Source organism: Rousettus aegyptiacus, unplaced genomic scaffold, assembly GCF_014176215.1.
Source record: "Rousettus aegyptiacus isolate mRouAeg1 unplaced genomic scaffold, mRouAeg1.p scaffold_m13_p_7, whole genome shotgun sequence".
Classification (NCBI taxonomy): Eukaryota; Metazoa; Chordata; class Mammalia; order Chiroptera; family Pteropodidae; genus Rousettus; species Rousettus aegyptiacus.
In genome coordinates this window covers 29,093,387-29,119,164 of record NW_023416310.1, presented here as the reverse complement: position 1 = coordinate 29,119,164, position 25,778 = coordinate 29,093,387, and the positions used below count along the sequence as shown (strand labels likewise).

General features: G+C 31.9%; 1 protein-coding gene and 1 pseudogene across 3 annotated transcripts in view; both read left to right on the top strand.

The window, feature by feature from the left end:
- Positions 1-25,778, top strand: part of FBXO11 (F-box protein 11) — a 74,256-nt gene that overhangs the window by 40,183 nt on the left and 8,295 nt on the right. For 2 of the 3 annotated variants that reach the window (XM_016142178.2, XM_016142179.2), the window contains exons 2-13: positions 11,856-11,983; positions 12,101-12,182; positions 12,600-12,744; positions 14,278-14,407; positions 15,058-15,141; positions 15,223-15,355; positions 16,547-16,653; positions 16,740-16,851; positions 16,937-17,043; positions 17,125-17,262; positions 23,874-24,091; positions 25,007-25,092. In XM_016142178.2, coding sequence (XP_015997664.1) covers positions 11,856-11,983; positions 12,101-12,182; positions 12,600-12,744; positions 14,278-14,407; positions 15,058-15,141; positions 15,223-15,355; positions 16,547-16,653; positions 16,740-16,851; positions 16,937-17,043; positions 17,125-17,262; positions 23,874-24,091; positions 25,007-25,092 — 1,470 coding nt within the window. The remainder of the gene's footprint in view (positions 1-11,855; positions 11,984-12,100; positions 12,183-12,599; positions 12,745-14,277; positions 14,408-15,057; positions 15,142-15,222; positions 15,356-16,546; positions 16,654-16,739; positions 16,852-16,936; positions 17,044-17,124; positions 17,263-23,873; positions 24,092-25,006; positions 25,093-25,778) is intronic. The other variant, XM_036225144.1, reaches the window with a different exon arrangement.
- LOC118605740 lies at positions 13,422-13,540 on the top strand (annotated as a pseudogene).

The following is a 25,778-nucleotide window of genomic DNA, read 5'->3' as shown; positions in this document are numbered from 1 at the left end:
CTTGGAAATCTGATGCCCTAATTAAAATAATTGTGTGCAGAGTAAAGATAAGTGAATCTTGACTGGTTGAACTTTAAGTGGATGAATTTTTGTACATAAATAGCATGATGTTTATTTTGGCTACCCAAAGCTTATCCTACTGTTTCTCTGTCAGATTTAAACATTGTCTCGATTTCTGTTGTTATGGTTTACTTATGATATTCCCTTCACCCACCTCATCCCAATATATATAACTTTAAATCACATACTTAAAGCTTGATTTTATATCTTCTCAACTGTGAATAATATCTACAGACTCCCTTCTTTGTAAGATGACGATACTCATGTTCTTGCCTTTTACCACTAAGCTGTTTTAGTTCTGCATTTTCATTATCAAGGTTAATAACATTTATAGTGTTTAATAACATTTGAAGTAATTTCTAGTGATTTGTATGTAGGTTGATTCTAGAAGTTGAAAAAAATGACAAGTGTTTATCTTTTTATGAACATAAAGATACTTTCTCTGTAGAACCAAGTATGTGCTAGATTAGATTTCTTTCACCTCTACCTAATATTCCTAGGTCACTCAAAAGAGATCATTCCTAACTGTTCTGATAGATTCTTTTTACATTTCACCTATTGCCTTTATCATGTTCTCAAATTTTTCTAAGCTCCTTATTATCTAATCTGTCAGTTTCCTTTTTTTCCCCAGGAAATTTTATTCCTTTAGCTCCCCGAAACCTTGTTCCAATCTATACTAGTTTCTTTGGGCAAGCTTCATACTCTTTGTCTCGGAATTTCTCTCTCTCGTTTTCCTATGATGATTTCATTAATTACTGCATCTCAAGTCTGTGTTTACTCCCTAGTTTTATTGAAATATGTCCTTGGGTAACTTCCTAAGAAAGATTATATAGGAGATAACTTTGTAAACCTCTCTATGTCTGGAAATTTCTTCATTCTACCCTCACTCTTATTTGGTGGTTTGATGAGGAGACTTGACTTTTTATTGATTTACAACGAATAGCATTGTTTTCAGAGCCTCATATTACGCTTGTCCTTTATTATACTTAGATTTTCAGAGTTAAAAGCTTCTCCAGGGTTTTGAGGGAACTTAATCACTCCTTTTTCTGTCGTAACCTCTAATATGGGTCCCTAACCCCCAGGTGGCAGACCGGTACTGGTCCTTGGCCTATTAGGTACTAGGCCACACAGCAGGGGTGAGTGGCAGGCAAATAACCAAGCTTCATCCTTATATGCAACCCCTCCCCAGCACTAGCATCACTGCATCAGCTCTACCTCGGATCATCAGGTGTTAGATTCTCATAGGAGCACCGGTCCCTGGTGCCAAAAAGGTTGAGGACCACTGCTCTAAAATGCTTTACTAGGCAGTAGCTTCCTCTGTTTTGCTTCCTTTTGTATCCTTAATCTCTGAATATTGTTGATATTTATAATACAAAAGTGTCTAAGGAGATACGCTTTATGAAAATACAAAGGATCTGATGTATATATATGTTGTGTTTTTATATAAAATATTAACTAGTTAACACTGAGTAAAATAAGGCATGATTTGACTTTTTAAAAATTCTTTAAAACATTTTCAAAAGTTATGTATGTTCCATTTCATGATATTCTTTTATATATCAATTTGCTTATAATAAGTATATCCAGTAATATTTAACATGACTAATTTATATGTAGTTAGAACAGTGGTTAAGAGTGTGGGGCTTCAGAGCTAGACTCTCTCTGCTACTTAATACTGTGTGACCTTGAGCAAGATGCTTACCTTCTGTGCCTAGATTCTTCATCTTATAAAATAGAGTTAATACATATATAAACCATTTGAAACAGTACATTTAAGTTTTCAGTGCTAGGTTTACTACTACAGCTAGTAGTAGTACATTACTACTACTATTATTCCAATTGCTATTGTTATTATCGTTATCATTTATATTGATTATATAATAAACTTTTTGGAGACACCCAAGTTACTTCTTGTTAAAAATAAATAAAAAACATTGTACTTGGAGTCCATTGGCCTAAACATTATTTTGCTACCAACTACTAGCTTTCTAACCTTCAGCATTTCATTGAACCCTAATGGGCCTCAGGTTGCCCCATCAGTAAAACTGCCTAATATCTTTTCTGTCAGGTGATCTCTTGATCTGTAAAATGTTATTAAAAATCATGCAGTCCCAGAAATTATAGTCTAACTATGGAACTGTCAAAGAAAGAGAACTGATGATGCTCAGCCTCCTTCTCCCTCCCACTACCTTCCCTTCCCTCATCCTGTCCATTTTCCTTCCTTCAAAAATTAGTTTTTTATATGAATTTACAACAAAAGTTAAATATTTAATGCTTGTAAGAATATAACAGTTTTTTCTCATTTTGATCCTCATACTTTACTTTCCTATCCTTGGCTATTCCTTCACCTTAAAACTGAACTAATAAAAAGCATTTCTAAAAATTTCATGTAAAAATAAAATTGAGGACAGGCTAAATTGTTTTCTTTTAAGCCATGTGCATATGGTGATTTGTGTGTCCAATTTTATACTTTCCTAACACCTTGTGTGTCTTTAGTGTGGTGCTTATTACATCACTTCAATTATTTGTTTACATGTCTAGCTTCCCTACTGGATTGAGTCCCATAATGGTAGATCTTTTATATTCACAGTGACTAGCAAATAAATCTAAATTAACAGCTTTTAATTAATGACTCATATGAAACTTAGGTTAGCCTAGAATTAGGTTTGTCTTAATTGTTGATTTGGGGCCATGATTATTCTGGTCTTGAATTAACAATGCACTTCATTCTCTGGTCATATGGGCATCTATTTTGGATGTAATGCTATTTTTGAATTACGTTGTTGTTCAGTTGAACTTAAAAATGCTTAAAATTTGTGAAAGTTACTAACTTTAAAAGTAATTTTTTTGTTTGATAAAAACATGATTGTATTTGTGAATTTTTTCACTTTCGCATTTTGAAAATGCAAAATTGGAGGTAAAAATATGAGAATAGAAGAAAGAATTTGAAAATGTTCTGTGTTGGGGTGAGGTTATTCTATACTTTTTCCTTTCCCCTGAAAGCAGTGGGAGAAAATGTCTTAGAATGTGACATGTAGCAGGAAAGAATGAAAACAAAGCTAAACTACTCTCAAAGGATGTTAATCCTCGAATTAGTAGTTGTCAGTTGATTTTCTATTTCTCATAAAGCCTAGAGTTATGAATTCTTGTCAATTCTGGGACTTACAGATGTTTTTATATACGTATTGACATTACATTTTGACATCAGTAGATAATTCATTTTACATTATATGGCTATTTCTCAATAGTTGGATGGCACATCTACCATGAAACATCATTATTGTACCATATATAAATAATAATAGTAAATCTACACTTTCTGACTCTTCTCTCCCAATATGGTATATTTTCAGAGTGACAGAATTCTCCAACTTTTTATCTTCACCTCAAATCACTCACTGGAACTTGAGACCCATATATTTAGTTTTGCTGAGAATCTCTACTTCAGTATCCCACAGGTACCTCAAAACTCAAAATCCAAACCTGCAGTCATCTTTTCTTCCCTCCTCACCCTCGTGTCACTCAGAAAGGTCCCTGCCTTAGTGTGTGGCACCACCATCCATCAGAATGCCCAAATTAATATTATTCCTGGCTCCATCTCTTGTCCACTCCCGCTCATATACATTCAGTCACCAAGTTTAATGAATTTAGCTTGTGACTGTATCTTAAATCTATCGTGTGTATCTTAAATCTACCCAGTTCTCTATTTGATTTCTGTAATTTAAGCCATGTTCATCTCTGTTGTACTACTGCCATAGTCTCCTTACTTGTCCCCCACCAGCCATGCTATTCATTTCCAGTTGTTTTTACACTATTCAGTTAGTCTTTCTAAAACACAAATCAGAACATGTCAGTGTTCTGTTTAAAACTCTTCAGTGGCTATCCTTGGCCTTCAAGATAAAATCTAAATTCTTTAATGTTTAGCACCCTTCATGATCTGGCTCCTGCTACATGATTCAGCCATATGGAGCAACTTGCAGCTGCTTGAGACCTGTGCTGGAGGTGAGCACCTTCAGATCTTTTCAGCTTGGAGTTTCTTCAAGAAACCTTAAATTGACTATACCCCAACATCATTTAAGATTGGATTAGATGTTCTCATGTGTTCCTGTAGTACCTTCTGCTTATCTGTTACAACATGAGACATACTGTATTATTATTGACTGTCTGTGTCTCTCCTAAGCTCTTGGAGGACAAGTACAATATTCTGTTTGGTTGCTGTGTCACCAGTACCTCATACACTGCATGGTACATTCATTTATTTATTCTTCACTCATTGAGCAAATATTTGTTGAACATACTTTAAGGCAATTTAGAATGATTTTGTCTATATTTCTTCTTTTGAAATGAAGGCTCTTTGAGTTTTGACTAGTTCTTTGTACTATCAGAGATTTATTTAGCTTCCAAAGATTATTCAGTGGTCAATGACTTTACTTCTGGACTCCCTACCTTAAAATATTTAAGTAAATTTTTAAAGTAAAAGAGTCAAGCTTTAAGTAAAATGTTTAAATTAAAAAGCATTTTTAAAAAAACATTTAAAATAAATTTTGTCTTGATTCCAGTTTATCTGTAGATTTTTTTAGTAGTTGGAAAAAAGCTGTGGTAGTTCCCAACTGTGTTAGAAACAGTTGTCAAGTATGGTTCTTTACACTGTGAGGCTGGGAGCTGTTTCTAAACACAGTTACTAGCACAGATTTGCCTGAGTTTCCAATGATCTTTGGCTATGGGTAAGTAATGTAGATTATGTATAGTTTTTGTGGGAGGACAAAACTTCTGTAAATTAAATTCTATAAACTAGCCTCTAACTTTAGGTTAGTTTATACTCCACAGTATATATAGACTTTAAACCCTAGCCAGTCAATAGTAGTCTTTTGTAAATCTTTAAGATAGTTATAAAGGTATATAAAAATTAAGGTATTCTGCTAGCTTCAGAATATATAGACTTAATTCTTTTCTTTTGTGGAAATGAATCCTAATGTAAATTTTCAGTGATGTTTAATATCAAAGATTTCAAAGGTTATTGTTTAGTTAAGGAATCTTGGTTATTCTCCAGAAGCCTTTACTTATCCCCGTGGTTCCTATTAATAGCAAAGATTCTAGTACATTTATATAGGATTTGTAGTAAAATCTAAAGATTATACATTTAAATATTATGTATAGGTGTGTATAGCTTCCCTTTAAATTGCATGATATTAACTTTTTATCCTTTAAGAGAACCTATAAAAATTTAATCAAGGAGTATATGTGTGTATGTGTGTACACTGTCCATTTAGGGTACCCATTAGCCACATGTGGCTGTTGAGCACTTGAAATATGGCTTGTCTGAATTTGAGGCATGCTATGTTAAAAATAAGAAGTGAGTTCAAAGATTTAGTAGGGGAAAAAAATAAAATATCCCAATGTTATATTAATTACATGTTAAAATAAATTTTAGATATAGTAGGTTAAATTATATTAAAATTAATTTAGCTCCTAAAATATTAAAAATTACAAAATATGGATCACATTTTGTTCCCACTGAACATAATCTGATTGAAAATATTTTTTCTAACTGTAAATCAAATATTTCATAAGTAATAGTTGAAACTTTCATATTTTGGCATTGAGTTATTATTTAGTCTTAAATTACAGCTTGACATCAAAATATTAGCATTCTAATATTGTATGTAAAAATGAAAACTATAAAGTTAAAATTTTTTAACAAAATATTATTTTGAAGACTTATATTTGGATTTTGCTGTTAGAACAAACCATAACTAATCCTTCATGATTTCTTGGTTCTTGGATTAGAGCCAGATCAGTTACTATGGATCATTCACCTTATTCATTGTTTCACTTACTTATTTAACAAATATTTTTGTTTGCTCTATATGTGCCAAATCTATCTTGGGAATACACCATAATTTCAGAAGGGAACAAAAAATAATGGATGTGCATGTAAACGAAAATCATGGAGTTAGAGATAGGAAGGAGTGAAGCTATTGTCTTTATTTTCTATAAATTAGTATGTAAGTCATCATAACATAACACTGGTGATGGTTTCTGGGAAAAATTACTTGAATTTACTTGAGTAAAATTAAAGGGTATATATAAATGAGAACCAATATTAAACACTAAGGAAAAATATAAAAGAGGAGTCTGCGCTCAGAGCTTATAATTTTGTTAAGAAAATATGAGATATACCAAAAAATTAAATAATATAAGGCAGCTATGATATGAGAGAGAATATATGGTGTATATACAGTACTTACAGACGAGAACACTAATGACTAGAGTTTTTTTTAAAGTTCTTTGCTTATTACAGTAGTGGCCAAGTGATCTTTTCAGAATGGCCCCTTTGTAAATAAATACTTCTGGCATTGTACCCTATTTTCTGAACAATCAGTGGTAATTTACTATGAGAACTATAAAAATTTAGCAAAGTTCTTTATCTCAGCACAAGTAAGAGTTCAATACAGTTCTTTCATAACTGAGCTTTGAATGGGTCAGAACAGGACAGTGTTTATGAATGGGAAGTTAAGGTTACTATGCCATTACATGATTCAAATCAGGTAGCTTCATGTATTTATTTGATAAGAACTTCAGGTTGCAGCTGTATTAACCAACCCCTTCCCTTTTCTGTTAATGACCTCTGAATTCCTTACTTTTCATTTTTTAATATTTGCTGTTGATGAAAAGAAGGAATGAATTCCAAGGTCTCTGTAATAATAAAATATGTATAGATTTTAAATGGAGGTGGTAGTTGAGTGAAAGGGTTGTATAGGATGAAAAGTTTGAAAATGTACTTTTTGGGTGTTGTAGAAACTGACTACTAGCAGCATGATAAATCAAGCTGCTAGCTATGTCACCCCAACATGTATATGCGCTATAAACAAAAATATAACAAAACAAGAGCACACTGTAAATGCATAGCAGAACTTGGAGGAAGGAAAGAAAAGAAGGAATTCCAAGGTGCCATAGATGAGAGAAATCAAAGCAGTAAATGGGAGCTGGTGTCGCTAGATAAAATAGTGCAGAGGCTTTTTGGTCCTGGATATATGTCCTGATAGATCTGGGGTGGAATTTTAGTGCACATATGGGGATAGGGGATGTGGCCTTGGGCCTTTTCAGAATAGATCTAGAACTAAGACCCAGGCATGTGGCCTAGAAGCTGAAACAACTTCCCTAATTGTGCACAGATTTTTTTTAAGTATCCAATGATAGAGCAGTGTAAAAGAGAATATAAAATAAGTTTGTGAAATGATTAAAAGAATTTAAAAAATGAAATGTGTGATGAAGTAACAGGCCAGTATTAAAAAGAAACAATAAGACTCAAAACCAAAGCAACTTTTAGAAATTAAAAATATAATCATGGAAATTGGCTTTAGCAGATTAGACAGATATCGTTGCTTTGGCTGAAAAGGAAAGAAAATCTAGCAATAAATCGTTGAGAAGAACTAATAAATTTAAAATGTAATGACTCAAAAGTAGAAGTTGAAAATACAGTTTGAAAAAAGTACTAGTCGATATAAAACAAAACAAAAAACTGTTAGTAAAATATTGCCAAAAATAGATTTTTAAGACAAAAGCATTATTGAGTATAAAGAGAGTCATTGCATAATGAAGAAAGAAGTAATTCACCAGGAAGAAATAATCTTGAACCCATATATCCAAATAACATCTCAAAGTATATAAAGCGAAAATTTACATTCTAAAAATAAATGGACTACCTGCAGGTATAGTGAGAGGTTTTAGCACATTTCCTTCAGAAGCCAATGGACAAATGAGACCACCATTACCACCACCCCCAACAAAAGTAAAGGCATAGAATATTTGAATACAAGATTAACAGGTTTGCTATTTTAGATATGTTTAATCTTTACTCTGAAAAACAGAATGTAGATGTCCCTCTCAAGCACATGAGATATTTATAGAAATTAACCACATACTAAACTACAAAAGGATGAATTCACAAATACCCAGATATATCATACTGGCTTTATTTTCTGACTACAGTGCAGTACATAGAAAACTTAACTTGATTTTCCAAGTTTGTTTGAAAGTAATGTTAATAGAATAATATTTAAATGAAATAATAACTAAAACATTTATTGAACATTTAATGTGAGCCAGGCATACAGCTGAGTGTTTTATATGTGTAATTCTATTTAAATCCTTTTAGCACTCCTGTGAATTATAAGATACTGTTACCATCTTTAATAGTTGAGAAAATTTAGGCTTTAAACTGTTAATTTGCCCAAGGTCTGCTGTTGGAAAAACTTTCGTTTTTTAATTTTACAGTTACAAACCCCCACCTTCTAAAAACACCTCTATTATTGTAAAATATAGCCAGGTAGAGAAACTCACATAAATATATAGCTTGTTAAATTATTATTAAAGTATCGAGTTATTATTAAGGTTGATATTATAATGCTAATAGGTCAAGACATAGAACTTTGCCAGTCACTGCAGAATCCTTTTCTGTGCCCCATTTCAAACATTCTGGCTTTCTTCTTTATAATTTTAATACCAAAATATACATTCTTAAATAGAATGCTTTAGTTTTGCTTATTTTTTTTTCTCCCACTGATTTCCTGTGCAATTTATTTGCTGAAGAAATTAGTATAGTTTGACCTTGTACAGTTTCTTACAGGTTTGAACAGATTCAGATTTGATGTTTTTGTCAAAATTTTGTAGGTGGTGTATGTTCTTTCATCAGAAGATGTGTAATGTCTGGTGGTGGTTCTTTTTGTGATATTAGGAACTATTGATGGTCAGTGGTTAAATCCATTAACTCTTTTTAGAGATTGTGAATTTTTATTTCTAATTTTCTTATTCTTCATTTATTGCTAGACTGTTTCTGTAGAGAAGCTTCCCCTCATCTAATACTTGGTTACTCTGGTGATTCAGTTTATAAAAGAGAGGAAGAATAATTGTTTGATTATTTCCCGTTATTTACCAGTTTTCAAAATGATGAGTTGGTTTTCATTAGGATCTTGCAAAGTAACTCTTTTTTAAAAATATCAGTCTATTTAAATATATTTATTTTAGTTCATTCCAGTTATTCCCACTGATGCTCAAATTGTCCCATCTTTAGCCTGTGGGAGCATCTTTAAGTTGGCTTTAAGATGGCTCCCTACCATCACAGAATTTATATTAAATAAATATATTATTATATATATGTAAGATTATGTTTGTATAGTGTTAAACCACACACACACATATGAAACACATTCATCTGTACCTTTTAATTTTTAAACCTACTATATATTAGAAATAGTTCTTTATCAGTCTAGGACTGCTTTGTATTTTGTAATGACCACGTAATAGTTAATTGTATATCAATACCATAGTTTATTTAAGAAACCCTATTGATGAACATTTTAATTGTTACCTGTTATTATTACAAACAGTGCAATAAATATTGTGGTACATACTACTTTGCCCACATGTAAAGATAGCTGCAGAATCAATTCCTAGAAATGGGATCACTAAGTAGTAATAGCTATTGCTAAGTTGCTCTTCTTAGAGCAATTAAGAACTGTTTTTTTCTCTCAGATAATGCTTTGATAATACTAGTATGTGATCACACTTTTTGATCTCTGATAATATGCTGCATTAGAAAGTATCTCATTGTAGTTTCTATTAGCATTTCATTTCTGTTTCCTTAATTCTGAATTGTCTGTTTATATGTCCTTGCCTTGGCCTAAATTTCAATTTAATTATCTTTTCCCTATTGATTTGTAAGAACTCAGATATAATAAGGATATAATTACCTTTTGTGACATGTTTTGCAAATATTTTTTCCTAATTGTGTTGCTGCGTTTGACTATGTTTGTAGTGCTCATTTTTCAAGCAGAATTTTAAAATTTTATATATATTGCTCAAATGTGTTAGTTATTTTTTAAATGATCCAGCTACTTAGAGAAGAGTTGGAAGTACAGGATATAGAAGTATTTATTTCCTGAACCCTTCAAGAGTGAGTTACCAGCCTATTGTTCTGTCATCTCCTAATACTTTAGTGTGTATTTCCTACAAACATTCTTCTAAATAACCATACTACAGCTTTTAAAATCAGAAAGTTAACATTGACCCATTATACTATCTTCTAATCGTCAGACCCCCACTCAAGTTTCACTGTTCGTTTTAATAGCAGCCTTCTAGCAAAGGGATCCAGTTCAGAACCACATGTTGCATTCAGTTGCCATATCTCTTCAATATCCTTTAGTCTGGAATGGTTTCTCAGATTTTCTTTGCCTTTTACGACTTTTTGATAATTTTGAAGAAGATTCAGAACAACTTAGAACAAATTCAGCTTGTCTGACGTTTCCTCGTAATCAGATTTAGGTTATGCATCTTTGTCAGGAATATCATAGAAGTGATGCTGTGATCTTATATGCTATCAGGTGGCACACAGTTTCAATTTGATATTTACTTTGATCACTTGATTAAGGCCATGTCTGATTGGCATCTCTACTATAGAGGTACTGTTTTTCCCTTTCTACTTAATAAGTATTTTGTAGGGGAGGTACTTTAAACATCCTACTCCCTATCAAACTTTCAGTTTATTTTTTTGTATGACTTTATGGGTTGCTCTTCATTCAGCGAATTATAATCCCTTTAGTATCATTAAGAATTTTGATGCTCCAACATAATTTTGCTAGTGGGTGACCATTGAGGCTGACATCTGTGTCCTTTTGACATATCTTCATCATTCTTTCAACACTTCCTTGTTTCTGCCACAAGGTAATCCAGGCTCATCTTGTATTTCTCTCAACCTAGAATTGGCCATTTCTCCAAGGAGCTCTTATTCCTTTTATAGAAAAATGTTATTCAGAATATAAATGATATTTATGCTCATTGCTCTTGAAGTGTCACTGTTTCCAGGCTCTCTCAGTAGACAGAGCTAGGGAATATATACGTGTACACAACGTGCCTCAAAACATTTACATCTATATTGATTTCTATATTTATTTATTAAAAACCATGAGTTCATGTTGATACCTTCAATTGTAGTCATACACCATAGGATTTATTGTAGTTTTCTCTGTTTCTATTTTAACTCCTCTCTGACAGACACCTGTTTAATTATTTGATCAGTCTCTCTGTTGCATGTAACCAGTCCTCCTGTTCTGCCATCCCCCCTCTTGTGTGATGCCCTTCTCTCCCTGGTCTGTCTTGACTTTTCATTCCAGGTCATCCCCCAATTCCCCAACACACACATAGGCAGACTTCCTTTTTTCCGCTCTTCAGCTTCCACACCCTATGCCAGACCATGCCCTGTGTAGACACTCTTTTCATTCTACTTGGTATCTGATAACCATATACCATGCTGTCCCTCTTCATGGACATCCTCTTCACCCTGCTATTTGACTGATACTACTTGCCAGGCTGTCCTTTTCACCACTATTGAGCTGTAACCATATAGTACTCACTCTCCTTCTCTTTCCCCTCATCATGTGAACATCATCCTCACCTTTTTTAAAAATGCCCTCTAAGTTTCGTGTCATACTTTGAAAGAGCTTCTTCGGCATAACATAAAAAATAATTTTTTTTCTATTTTCTTCTAGTGATTTTCTTTTTTTTTTCTTTTTTGTATTTAAATATATAATCTATTTTGGAATTTATTTTGAAGTAAGAAATGAAGTAGAAAGCCAACATTTCTTTCAGATGATTATCTAATTAGCTGGAATTTTACATAAAAGTTATATTCCTCCTCAAAAGAAACTTTATGAAGTTTTTTCTTTTTAAGTTTATTGTATCCATAGAGGTTTTTCTTAATGTTTGCCATTTTTCATATTGCTTTTTATTTATAACAGATGATGATGTACCTGCAGATATGGTTGCAGAAGAATCAGGTCCTGGTGCACAGAATAGTCCATACCAACTTCGTAGAAAAACTCTTTTGCCGAAAAGAACAGCGTGTCCTACAAAAAGCAGTATGGAGGTAAATTAAGCATAACTATTTTTCTTTTTGTAATTAAAGAATTGTTAGGAAACAAAAAAGAGAATGTAATCATTTTTTAGAAGTAGTGATTGCTTAGTTTTCATTTTGTTTTTGAAGGGTGCCTCAACTTCAACTACAGAAAACTTTGGTCATCGTGCAAAACGTGCAAGAGTATCTGGAAAATCACAAGATCTGTCAGGTATTTCCTGTGGGAAAACTAAGAGATAGGGTCATATTTTTAAAAAATTTTGTGTGATACCAAACTATTAAATTAAATGTAGTTTAGTGTTACATTTGGGATTGAGAAAGTGATTATTATAGAATAAAGATGGCAACTCTTTCATCTCCCACTTTGGCTTTAATTGTTATATAAAAATACTTTTTATATATTTATTTTCACCAGTTTCTGAAATGGTACATAATAGCTAAAAGAAAGAATACGTAAGATAAAAGAAGATAAATGTGTCATCTATAAAAGCAAAAGGCTTATAAAATGATTATTACAAAATAAAAGTTATTCGTTAGATAAAAAGAAAATTATGTCCTTTAAATAATGAGGAAGTCATGGCTAACACAATAAATAAACTTTATATTTCATTTGTTAACCTCTTTATAGCAGCACCTGCTGAACAGTATCTTCAGGAGAAACTGCCAGATGAAGTGGTTCTAAAAATCTTCTCTTACTTGCTGGAACAGGATCTTTGTAGAGCAGCTTGTGTGTGTAAACGTTTCAGTGAACTTGCTAATGATCCAATTTTGTGGTAAGGGAAAATTTATTTCTTATTATCTTGAGATATATTACTTGCTGCCCAAAATGCTAAATATGGTAGAAAAGTCGAGGTGTGAGTTGGTTACAGTTAATCAGAGCAAAATTAGATTGCTTATAAATTCTAAGTTACCTGTTTATCACACATGCGAGTTGTCAGTCTAGGTAGTATTTATAAAACAATAAGTGAAGTACTTTCTCTGCTATTTATCATTTAATAGCAACTGAGCAATTGTGTGAAGTGTTTTCATTTAATTGCTTTTTAAAAAATTTTTTAATTGGTTTTTAAAACCAGAACTAGGTCTAATTTAAAACAGCTAATTAATTAAAAATGATTGTTTAGTGAGAATGTAGGTTTTATACATTGCTTTTGGAAAATACTTTGATAATCGTATTCATGGATTTAAAAGTATGCGTGACCTTTGACCAGGCAATTTCATGACTGAAATTTTTTTTTGCGTTATGTACAAACTTTTTATAATAGCAGAGTTAATCATGGAGGGGAGGGGCTGGATTAGAAATAATATCTAGCAATAAGGAAATGGACTAAGTGAACAATGTAATGTCTACTTAGAGGGTTGGGGTATAGTCATGAACAGTGATTTCTATAGAGTTCTTAATAACATGGGGAAATGCTTTGTTATAAAAAAATGAAATAAAAATAAAAAGGGAGTCTATGGCCCTGTCACCCTGAACAAGCCCAATCCCCTCTGATCTCGAAAGCTAAGCAGGGTTGGTCATGGTTTATACTTGGATGGGAGACCACTTAGGAAGACCAGGTGCTGTAGGCATAAAAATTTTAAAAATAAAAAAATTAATAAAGGATTGTAAGCTGACAAGGTTCATGCAATCTGTAAAAAATAAATAATTTTAAAAATTTAAGAAAGGAACGAGCAGAATACAAAATTTTGTGCTCTGTATAAATCACAACTGTAATAAATGAAACGATAAAAAGACTAGAAGGAAATATTGTAAACATTTAATGAATATTTCAAAAATATAGGTTATCTCTTTTCTGTATACTTTTCCGTATTTTGCAGCAGCTTCTATGATGTTAAAAATAAGGTGTAGCTTAAATTTAGGAAGGAAAATTATATTTGTGTTAGAAAGGAAAAAGAGACTAAAGAGCAGAAGAAACATTTTGCTTTGTACAGGAAGTGATAATAGTTAACTATCACTCCATTTCTAAAATTTGATGGTTCTTGATTAGATATAAATGAATTGAAGATATAATAAAAGAGTTGTTTGAAGTATCTTATTGAAAGTCATTCTTTTCAAAACTGTATGAGGCTTTTATAGTAAGGGTAGCTCCTTTTCCCCCCTGAGTAAACAATTTTAAAGAATTGACACTTTTTATCCTTTTGAGTAGACTATTTTTTATATAGTTATTTTAGCCAAAAACTATATTTTTGTATTTAAGATTCTTTTTTTTTTATAGTCTATTAAGTTTTTGAAACATCAAATAATATTTTGTAGTTGTTTAAAGGACATTTTATGAAGAACTCTTTTAATTCCTTTCCCACTTCAGGAAACGATTATACATGGAAGTATTTGAATATACCCGCCCTATGATGCATCCTGAACCTGGTAAATTCTACCAGATTAATCCAGAAGAATATGAACATCCAAATCCTTGGAAGGAGAGTTTCCAGCAGTTGGTATGAAGTATAAATAGAAAATATTGGTTTATATTATGTATTTGTAAATAAAAGTTCCTTTTTAAAAATTTAAACTCAGGGTGTTAAGCTAGTGTATATTTACATATTCAAAACAATTATTTTCACTACTGACATGTTTGCTGCCACCAGTAAACATCAGTAGCCTGAGAGCAGTTATACTTTCTGTGGGTCTATTTGAACTTTTATTTAAATTTTAGTGTTCAATAGTTGTTTTAAAGCTTCACATTTAGCTTAATTTTCACATGGTCCTTTACAAGCGATTCTTAACTGGGGCGATTTTGCTGCACAGAGGGACATTTGGCAGTTTTTGGAGATGTATTTGCTTATAACAACTATAGAAAAGAATGCTACTAGGATCTATTTGGTAGAGGCTAAGAATGCTGCTAAACATTCTACAATGCACAGGACAGCCCTCACAACAAAGAACTATCTGTTCCAAAACAGTAGTAGTGAGATTGAGAAATCTTGACCTTTTTTATTGGGTATTAATGAGTCATGAGCTGTTCCGGATTTTACATTGCACTGTGCAACAGAAAATTAGTTGGAATAATTGATCATCGTTTTTGATATTTAATTTAAAGTCTTCATACAGTACTAAATTAATGTAGAATATTTTTTTGACATTATAGTATAAAGGTGCACATGTAAAGCCAGGATTTGCTGAACACTTCTACAGTAACCCTGCGAGATATAAAGGAAGAGAAAATATGTTGGTATGTTTCATCTGTATTTTTATAAGACTTAAAATGGTAATTTTTCAGTTCTATACTGACACTTTTATTTCATTATTGTAGTATTATGATACAATTGAAGATGCCCTTGGTGGGGTACAAGAAGCTCATTTCGATGGACTTATCTTTGTTCATTCTGGAATATATACTGATGAATGGATATATATTGAATCTCCAATCACCATGATTGGTGCAGGTATTTTGAAATGCATTGTCATGAGAATTTTAACATTTGATTTACATGATCAGTGTATAAAATGCTATTGACTTAAAATTTAGATGAACCTTAATAATACCTTAATAATAGGAAAGAATAGCAATTAAATAAATATGCAGATTTTATATGATGAAAACTAAAGCATGAGTTCACAAATTATGGATGCTGGCGCACCCAGTGTATGGTCCATGGCTCCACCGGGGGCGCAAACCCAGGATCTTCTCTGTGTAAAGCAGACATGCTAACCACTACACTATGAGGCCACCCCTCTATTTCTTTTTCAGATGTATATATTTCGTGATGTCAGTACTTTGTCCAACTGCCTTTGTTATTAGGAAAGAAAAATGTTTTATCTTTTATTTGACAATAAAGATGCTACTGTTTTTATTGCTGTTTTTAAACGTGCTTTTCAAATATTTTTGTACTATTTAAAAGCTATATTTATGCTCAAGTTTCTAAGAATAAATGTATCAAAATATTCGAGCACTGATCAGTCATTTGAAGATCTGTGCTATCTCTGATTTTTTAAAGATACAGTGTATAGATCACTTTAAGATGGCTAGTAATTATTACTTGTTAATGAATTTTACTTGCATTTACTGCCACTTCTACTTTCCTCCCCCATTTTCTTCATGAAGAAAAAGGGGGGAGAGTGTAGAAAACTTTTACCTAGTGATTTTTATTACTTTTCAAATCAAGACCAGTTTTGGAAAGAAGTTTAAATAAAGAGGTTTCTTCCTCTTTTTACTCATTGTCCCCTTCTTTACTCTCCCTGACCCTCTTTTTCTGTTGCTGCTGGTGGTGGTTTTGTTTCCTCAAGAACCCATTTTTTAAGATGCCATTGCATTTGATATTATATACTATTTGTAGTTGAAACTTACTAGAAGTATTATTATACATGGATTTGAGTATGATACTCATATAATATCTACATTAAATATGACTACCAGTAGTAAAGGCTAGTGAAACATAGTTATCGATAAAAACGTCAGTGCTAATGTTTTTTTAAAAGTTCTTCCTCCAAAAAAAGGTACTCAACTTAAACAATAAAGTATTCTACTGTATTACTAGTTTATGGCAAAGTATTTTTACTGATTAAAAAAGTAATTTTTAAATTTACATTTAATCCATCTGATAAAGGTAATATGCTTTAAAATATCTTTTCCACAGCACCTGGAAAAGTAGCAGACAAAGTTATAATTGAAAACACTAGAGATTCAACTTTTGTTTTTATGGAAGGTTCCGAGGATGCTTATGTTGGATACATGACAATAAGGGTAAGAAATTTTAAGATTTAAAATATAATATGTCGAAATGATTAAGGTAGTGGTTATTTATTTCAAATAAAATTTCTACTTTTCAGTTTAACCCTGATGACAAATCTGCTCAACACCATAATGCACACCACTGCTTAGAGATTACAGTAAATTGTAGCCCTATTATTGATCACTGTATCATTCGAAGTACATGTACAGGTCAGTGTTTCCTTTTTGCTTTATTATAAAACAAGTCACTGTGTTGTTGCCCAGTAGGCTTTTAAATAAATTATTTTTCTTTCAGTTGGCTCTGCAGTATGTGTTAGTGGTCAAGGAGCATGTCCCACTATCAAGCACTGTAATATCAGCGACTGTGAAAATGTTGGACTTTATATAACAGATCATGCACAGGTATTTTTTATTTTTTATTTTTTTATTTTTAAATATTTTTTTAAAGCTCTACTAATGTTTATTTCTGATTAATTATTATAGGGGATATATGAGGATAACGAAATTTCCAATAACGCTTTAGCTGGGATTTGGGTTAAAAATCATGGAAACCCAATTATTAGACGGAATCATATTCATCATGGGCGTGACGTTGGTGTGTTCACATTTGATCATGGCATGGTAAGAACATGTATACTTAATAAAAAAAACTAACCTCATGTCAGTTAAATTTCAAATAGGTTTCAGCATTTTCTCATCACTAAACTATCTGAATTGAAGAGTACAGGTTAAAAGATTTCAGCATTGTATTATAAAATCAATATTTATTCTGTAAATTCATGGATCTAACATGTATGCATGTAAGAAAGATGGAGTCATTAAAGAATTGATGTGATATTTGAGGGGGAGTAAGGTCTAATCTAGTAGTTCTCAAATATAAATATGCATAAAAATAACTCGGAAAAAATTATTCAAAATTTTCAAGGATCAGACCCAGGATATACATTTTTAATAAGCACCACAACTGAATTTAGTAACAGGTTGTTTGTAAACTACACTTTGAGAAGTAATAGTTTCATCATTAGCTTACTTCCATTTTATTTCTCTTAAAAATTTTTAACTAGCAGAACTTTAGTAAGAGAGACAGTGATAATAAAATATCAGTTCTAAAACTATTATGCAGTTAATTAGATATCTTTATGGATGATGTTATGTTTTAAATTCTGCTGTGTCATTTTACACAGTTTTCTAGAGACATGACTTTTTGAGTTCTCTTAGGCCACTACTTCAAAATAATGTTCTTGGATGTCTGTTCAGGTACTCTTTTCATTTAATGTCTAATTTTCATTGAGGTAATTTTTAAGTCCTACTACAGCATTGGGAACCTTTTTTGATAAGGAGTAAGAAGTGGAAGAGGACTTGGTGATGTGGTAGCAAATGGTTATGGAGAAACTTTATTGCTATTATATGGTATTAATCAAGCAGTTTAGGAACACTGGATTCACATATACAAATTAACAGATAGCAAAGGAAATTTTTGTTTTTATTGTTTGTGCCTAAACCCGAATGCAGAACTCAACTGAATTAGTCCATTAGCATAGTGCCCTTTTATCAAGTTCTGAATAGAACAAAATAGTTTCAGACCATCCAGTTCATCATTATTCCTGGGATAACTATAATCTGAGAAAAACAATCAGCTTGGATTTCAAGCAGTAGCACTGGCATATAGATAAGAAAGCAGAGTGGAGATGACCACTTGCCCATCCCCAGCTGGAATAAAGAAATTGACGTTTCTTTGCAAATTGTAGTTATATTTTTCCAAGAAGGTGGGAATTGGAGAGTCTGGGCAAAGGTATGGAGGATGTCAAAACTTAAGAGTCATGAGATGCTGTCTTCCCTTAGAAGCCTATATTGGTTATAGTTCTTAAGTGGACTCTTATTTTGTAATGGGACTATACTTAACTAGTGTTTTCTTTGCCTATATTGCATTTAGACTTAGCACCAGAGGTACATACAATTCAAGTATCATATTTGTGCATATCTCTGACATCATTCACAAATGATTTGAGGTACCAAGATAATTTTAAGCAGAGTAAATGTCCTCATTTTTAAAAGACCTATGATGGTGGTCACTTACTAAAGTTCATCATAATAATCAATTCCTCATCACACATCCCTGATACAGTTTGTTTTTTATAGATTTGGGTTTATAAATTTTATAACTTTTTAAAAATAACTACAGGAAATGCTAAAAATAGATATTTCCATTAAGAATTACTGAAGAGAATTGTAAGAGATTTATAAGGTAAGGCTTGAAATAAAGCATATCTTGGGCCTAGCATCTGTTTTAGGATTGTGACACAATCCTTTAAAATCCTTTGGTAGAATATTCTCTCATTCCATGTACAGCAGGTCATTTTGGTACAGTATTGATGTGGGAAAAAATTTTTTCTGGACTGGCGCTACTGTTTGTGTAGAGTTTGCACCTTCTTCCCATGTCTGTGTGGATTTTCTCCAGGTACACATGTTAGGTTAATTAGTGAGTCTAAATTCTTCCAGTCTGAGTGAGTGTGGGGTACGTGTGAGTGTGCCTTGCAGTGAAAGAGCATCCTGTCCAGGGCTTGTGCTTCCTTGTATTCTGAGCTATAGGGTTAGGCTCTGGCCATCCAAGACCCTGAATAAGCAGGTTAGAAACTAATTACCTTGTTTTTGCTAGTCTTTCTTAAATGTATGTATAGCTCAGATCTACTTCAGTGTCTAATATTAGTATTTTGGGTCTTTATTTAGAATTTCGGTGATGTTTTTATAACCAGAAATATGCTATAGGAACTTAAAACTCTTGTTTATAGCAATTAGCCTGTTGTAAAATTGGTTTCTTTATACATCATTTTGCTTAGAGTTGCAGTTCCTAAGAACTAATCAACCACATTAAATGAGGACTTAACTGTATTCTTTTGGCTTGTCTTCTTTGTGTTGGCAGCCCATAATTGGTAGGATGACATCACTAAAGATAACCTTTTTAAATTTGGACTCTGTTTTCTATAGAACTTCAAAGAACATGAGAATAAACATTTAAATTAGTTTCTATGTTGTCCTCTATCTAAATATTTTTATTTTTATTGTTCCTCTGAAATTATCTTTCATTTTCCTGTGACATACTTAGAATTTAAATTCCTATGTTCATAAGAATAAATCATAAAATATTTTCTATGCCTTTTTAAAGAAATTAATATTTTTGTAAAAATACTATGTACCCAGTATAAAAGACACCTCTAGGATTTCAAAGGATATGACTCTAGAATTTGACATTAATTGCATGTTTAAACTTTAGAAAAAGGATGAACTTCCCCTATGTAAAATGAGTAAATAAACACATGTTTCAACCTATCTCTACCCCATTATTTATATTCTTATTTTCTTATGTAAAGATTTATAACATTGACATTTGTATAGCTATTGGTGTATATTTATTTGCCTTTAGTCCTTTTATCACAATTTCTCTGTTCCTGATTTTTTTTTCTTTTGAAATAATAGACCTAAGTCTGTGTATTCTGTTTTTTCCCTTTAAGTTTTATATGATTTCTTCAAATCTGTGCTCCTTAAAAGGTGCTGATTCTTTTTTCTCTTCTTTCACGTAATCACAGTTGCCAACCTCACTTCTTAAAAACAGTTTTCTGTCAATGTTCACAGTTCTTTAATTATCTTTGTTTAATGTTCATTCCATTGTGAGTGTTATTTTTGTAGAATAAAATTACAATGTCATAGCAGTGTCAAATTGCTACAAAATTTTTCAGTCGTATTCAAAATTTATGAATTTAATTCAACATATTGACAGATTCTCTATGTTGAAATTCGTCCTCTCTCTTCTCCTTTGACTTTGGATAGTTGTTGTTAGATAGGAGATTTAAGCTTTAGACAGTAGAAATTGCATTAGTGTAGTGTGTTTTCTTCTTCAAATTTTTTGTGCCTGAGTTATTTCTGTGAAAATATTACTCCTGTTTCTTTCTCTTATGTTCTATTTATGCCACTAGATGATTCGGTAGGCTTATGAGAATCTTCAGTTGCTTGGGGAAAACTACCTTGCTAAAGGTTTAAGAAAACATTTATGTTCTCAGCACTCTACTCTTCCTTATCCATATTTCACAGTATTTGACAAGTGTTTTATAGCAATTAAGACAGCATATTTTTTCTCCCTACTTTTTTTGTTTGTTTGTTTTTTGGAGAATTTTAAGAGAAACTCTTGAGTGCCTTTTACTATGTCATATTTAATAATTCATTTCAAAAAATCTTAAAAAGTGCTTAGTCTTGCTTTTTATTTTTATATCAGCATTAAAGTTTTTAACTTGATGGAATGGTGATTTTCAAAGACTTGTAGTAATGTGTTTGGCTTTCATTTTAAATATAGAAGAAGCTCTTAATAATCTGGTATCTTCTGGTATGGGGAATAAATCACATAATATGGGATAAAATGTCCATGCCTTTATGAGAGTTTTGTATATATATGTTGGAACTTTTTTGGTTTTGCACCTTAAAAAGCATTTCATTAAAATGTATTTTAAAGCAAAATTCCATTAACCAAACCCTTTAACCCATAATACTAGTGAGGTGTTTCCTTGTAAAATTATAAAACTCTTAAGTCAGTCATTATTTCTGAATGTAATAAAATCACAGTTTTAGCATTGTAGAGGTTTCTGGTTTTAAGACATGAAGAATATTTTTTTGCTGCTTTCTTTTCTCAAAAGTTACCTTGAAACAAAGATATAGATTACAAACTCCATTATTAATAAAATTAGGGGACATTTTTAACCCTTAATCTAAATTAAATATGGTAAGTGACCTTGTGCATATGACCAGGGTAAGCAGTCTGGATTAGAGCAGATTATAAAACCACTTATATATAGGAAGATAAATTGGTAAACCTAATGTGAATGTAAATATATTAAGAGGTGATTTAAACAACTGGTAACAAATCTAGGATAGATTATCAGATATCTAAGCAAAAGAGAACAAGATAATTACTTCAGGGAAAATAAAAAGTTGAATATGTAGTTATACTTTATGGCTCAGCTCTGAATAACACACTAATTAACCAAAATTATGATAAAACTACATTGGAAGAATACAGTGTATGAATGTGATGGGGGATAGAAAGGAAAGTTAAATTCTCATCTTCCATAATAGGAAGTCAGTAGATAATACCTAAAACAAAATTCAAAATATAGCAATACAAGTTTTTACTTAAAGGTATGAATGTTGATTAAAAGAATCAGCTAAAAGAATTGAAAATATGGGCCTCTGGGTAGGGGAAAATAAAGAGAGGGGGCTGCTCTTTGCTTAAATAAACTTGATCTAGTTGACTCTCATTTAAAAGAAAATGAGAAAAAGCATTCCTGCATTTGAATAATGTTTATTTAGTCAATATATAGCAAAGTATACGTGTTGTACTACTTTATATTTAGTATAACCAGGACATGACAGTGGCCTGTTGGAATCTTTATGGAAGCCCAATAAATAGCACATCTTTCCCTGCCACATTCTGAACTAATGGTAGCATGAGGAAGCTGAGATGTTATCTTTATTACTCTTAAATGTTAAGTTTGAAGATACAGCTTAGAATGAGAACCAAATTGAGTCTGTTTAACTGAATCTCAAAATTAAATAGGCTTACCCACTTAGTCATTGGAAGTGTTCATGGAGTAGTAGAAGGCAGCATGCTTCCTAAAGGGCAGCTCACTTTCATGAGGAAAAAGGTGAAGCTGAATTGAACATACCCAGTTTATTCGTTCCCACGTTTACCAGTCAGATATGTCATTTTACTCTAGGCAGAGAGAAACGAAGACGAACTGAGGTCCCTTCTCAGTGATGAAAATATCAGAAAAGTGTTGAGTCATCTCAATAGGACATTAAGTTCTTTCAGTTTAGCCTCTTTATAAATTCGGCTTGTTTTTTTTTTTTTTTCACCATAATATGTGTATTTACCTAGTGTACATTTTTATTTGGTATAAAATCAAAGAAAACTTTTATACTTAAAGAAGCCATTCTTTATGTAATCCCCAAACTAAAAAAAAAAAAAAAAAGGATTATAGTTCATGTAAAGAGGTAAATTATAGATAACTTGCGCTTTGTTGAAAATGAACTGAAAACTACTTTTGAATGTTATGCTCAGATGTCCATTTTCTTAAAAAGTTAACTGTATAGTGTACTAGAGTATTCAGAATTACATCCTGTTTTAAACTATTCTAAATTTGGCAAAAAGTTCATCAAATCTATGAGTGCTATATGTAAAGTCTTGTATAGATGCTTCAGAAATTAGTATAGTTCTTTTCAAGAGCTTATGATCAGGTAAAAATGGATATGACATTTAAATACAGAAGTAGTACAGGTCAGTCCATGGAAGTAGCATAAGAAAATACTTAGTACCAAAGGGATTTTATAAGAGGAGAGCATATTAATTTTTAAAGAGAGATAAACAAGGGGAATGAAATGGCTTTTAGAAGTGCCATCTTATAAATGTTTTTTTCTCTTAATATTTAATCTTGATTAAGTCTTAGAATTTAGGATATCAGTATTGCAGTATAGTAACTTCACGTAAAATTAGTAAAACATCCCTATTATAGAAAATCTAAGAAATTCAGAGAAGTGTAAAGGATACAAAAATCATAATACCACTACTCAGATGAGCATACCCTCATATTTTTGTTTCATCCTTCAGGTTGTTTTTCTTTAAATGAAATTGAGGTTATACTTAACGTGTACTATCTTGAAGCATATACTGTTCTTTTCATTTAACATGATAGTATGTATCCCATGAACATAAGCCTTCAAAAACATTTTTTTTAGCCAGTTCCTTATTATTAATTAGCCTCAGATGAAAATTATTTTGTATGCCTTTTTCTGTAGTCTGATTATGTCCTTAGGTCAACTTTTTAGAAGTTGGGTTTCTTGGGACATTTCTAAAGCTACAAAGATTCATTTTCTTAACTACTTACAAATCTTTTGTTGAAGGATATGTGTACTTACTGGATAATGGTATTTATTTACATTGAATAAATCTTTTCCTATTTTTCTTTCCTGGCTTGGAATATACTCAGACTAATTAAAGGATTTGTGGTTCCATTGTACTAAAACTTAAAGATTTCCATGTTTATCATTTGAAATTTAGTGTATATCTATGTTTTCATTCTTTTAAACATTTCTGATATTTAATTTTGAGGTGTAAATTAAAAAGTTGTTTAATGTTTCTTTTTGGAAAGTAGGCCTTACCTACAAGTTTAATTTCCGTATTTTTTTAGGGCTACTTTGAAAGTTGCAATATACACAGAAACAGGATAGCAGGCTTTGAAGTAAAAGCCTATGCTAACCCCACAGTGGTGCGATGTGAAATTCATCATGGGCAAACCGGAGGAATATATGTCCACGAAAAAGGAAGAGGACAGTTCATAGAGAATAAAATCTATGCAAACAACTTTGCAGGTGTATGGATTACCTCAAATAGTGACCCAACAATAAGGTATTTATATATTAATATGAATAGAAATTACTTTTTTACTTTGTTTTATGTTATAAGAAAAGTCAAGATACTTAGCTCTAACTCAGTGTTTTTCCTAGACACCTGACTACTATAACTTTGTAGTAAAAGTCTATGCATCTGAATGAGCATAGCTGTTGTGTTTATTTTTGTGTGTTCTGTTTACTTTTTCTTAGTGATCTAAGTCGTGCAATATATTTTATGAACAATTCCAAATGCTGTAATTTTCATTTTAAATTCATCAAACTGACGTATGGATGAGTAAAAAGGGCCGTGACCTTCTCTGGAAACTAGGATGACCTGGGCTCTCCTTTTTTTTTTTTTCTGAGAGTCAGCCAATAGAATAACTCTGGAAACTAATTACCTCAAAGTTTTTTGAACAGAGAGACCAAGAATAACAAAAAGTCACTTTTTCTTTAACAATTCCTGCCACTCCCTCTGGCCACACAGCAAGGAAACAATAGATCCAGTCTTCAGGGCATTGGTTAAGACTGTCGAACAAAGTTGTTATAATTTAATCAGAGACCATGTATTATTTTTTTGTTAAATTTTATTTCCCACTGGCTTTATGAGTGTGGAATTTCCATCTCATTAATACTCAGGAAATGCTTCTAGCTCAGCCCCAAAAAAGATTATTTTGAATGTGTTAGCTGTTTCGAGGTGCATTTTTAAGAACGATGTTTTGTCTCAAATACTAGATGGCTTTTCCAAAGCTTTAGTTCTTAGAACTAAATGGAAATTTAGAAATCATCTAGTCTGAGTCCCTTTTTTGCTGGATTAGGAAACTGAGGCCCATAGAAGTTAAATAATTTTCCAAGGATCATGAGTGACCTTATAATTAATTGTATACAACAAGTATGCTTTGCTGAATGATGCTTATTTTTTATTATGTTACAGGGGAAATTCTATATTTAATGGAAATCAAGGGGGAGTTTACATCTTTGGTGATGGACGAGGCCTTATTGAAGGAAATGACATTTATGGTAAGCATGTGGTTTTATTCTTTTTAGAGCTTGGCTTGGCTTTCTGACATTAGCAAAATGGACCAGTTTGAAATCATCCAAAGTTTAGAACTGATTCAATTTCTTTAACTTCTTAATAAAGATTATTCTGTGACATTTAGTCACTTAAAACATTTACCGAGTACCTGGAACTATGCCAGATACCAGGAATGAAAATATAAATAAGTGTTTCAAGGAGTATCAACAGTTTCCTTAGATTCATTCCACTCTTTAACAGTTAATAAATTATTTCCGTGGTAGTTTAATACACTTTGGTACTAACCAGAAAGGGAAAATATTTATTCCTCATTAAAACTTTTGAGGTATTAATTCAGCAATTACTAGATATCTGTGTGGTAGACACTGGTACGTTCCTAGACTTTCTCTTTTGCTAACATTGATATTACTCACATAAAGTATACAATGTGCCAGGCACTGTTCTGAGCACCTTAACCTGAATTAGGCCGTATAATATTCACATAAACCCTATAAGTAAATACTATTAAATATCCTCATTATTCATCTGGAAACAAAGGTATGGAGAGGTTAAATAACTTACTCAAAGTCACACAGGAAGTAGGTAGAATTCTTGGAGTCAAATTCACGCAGGGAATAGGTAGAATTCCTGGGACACAGCCTGGCCAGGAGTCTACCCTTATCTACTATAC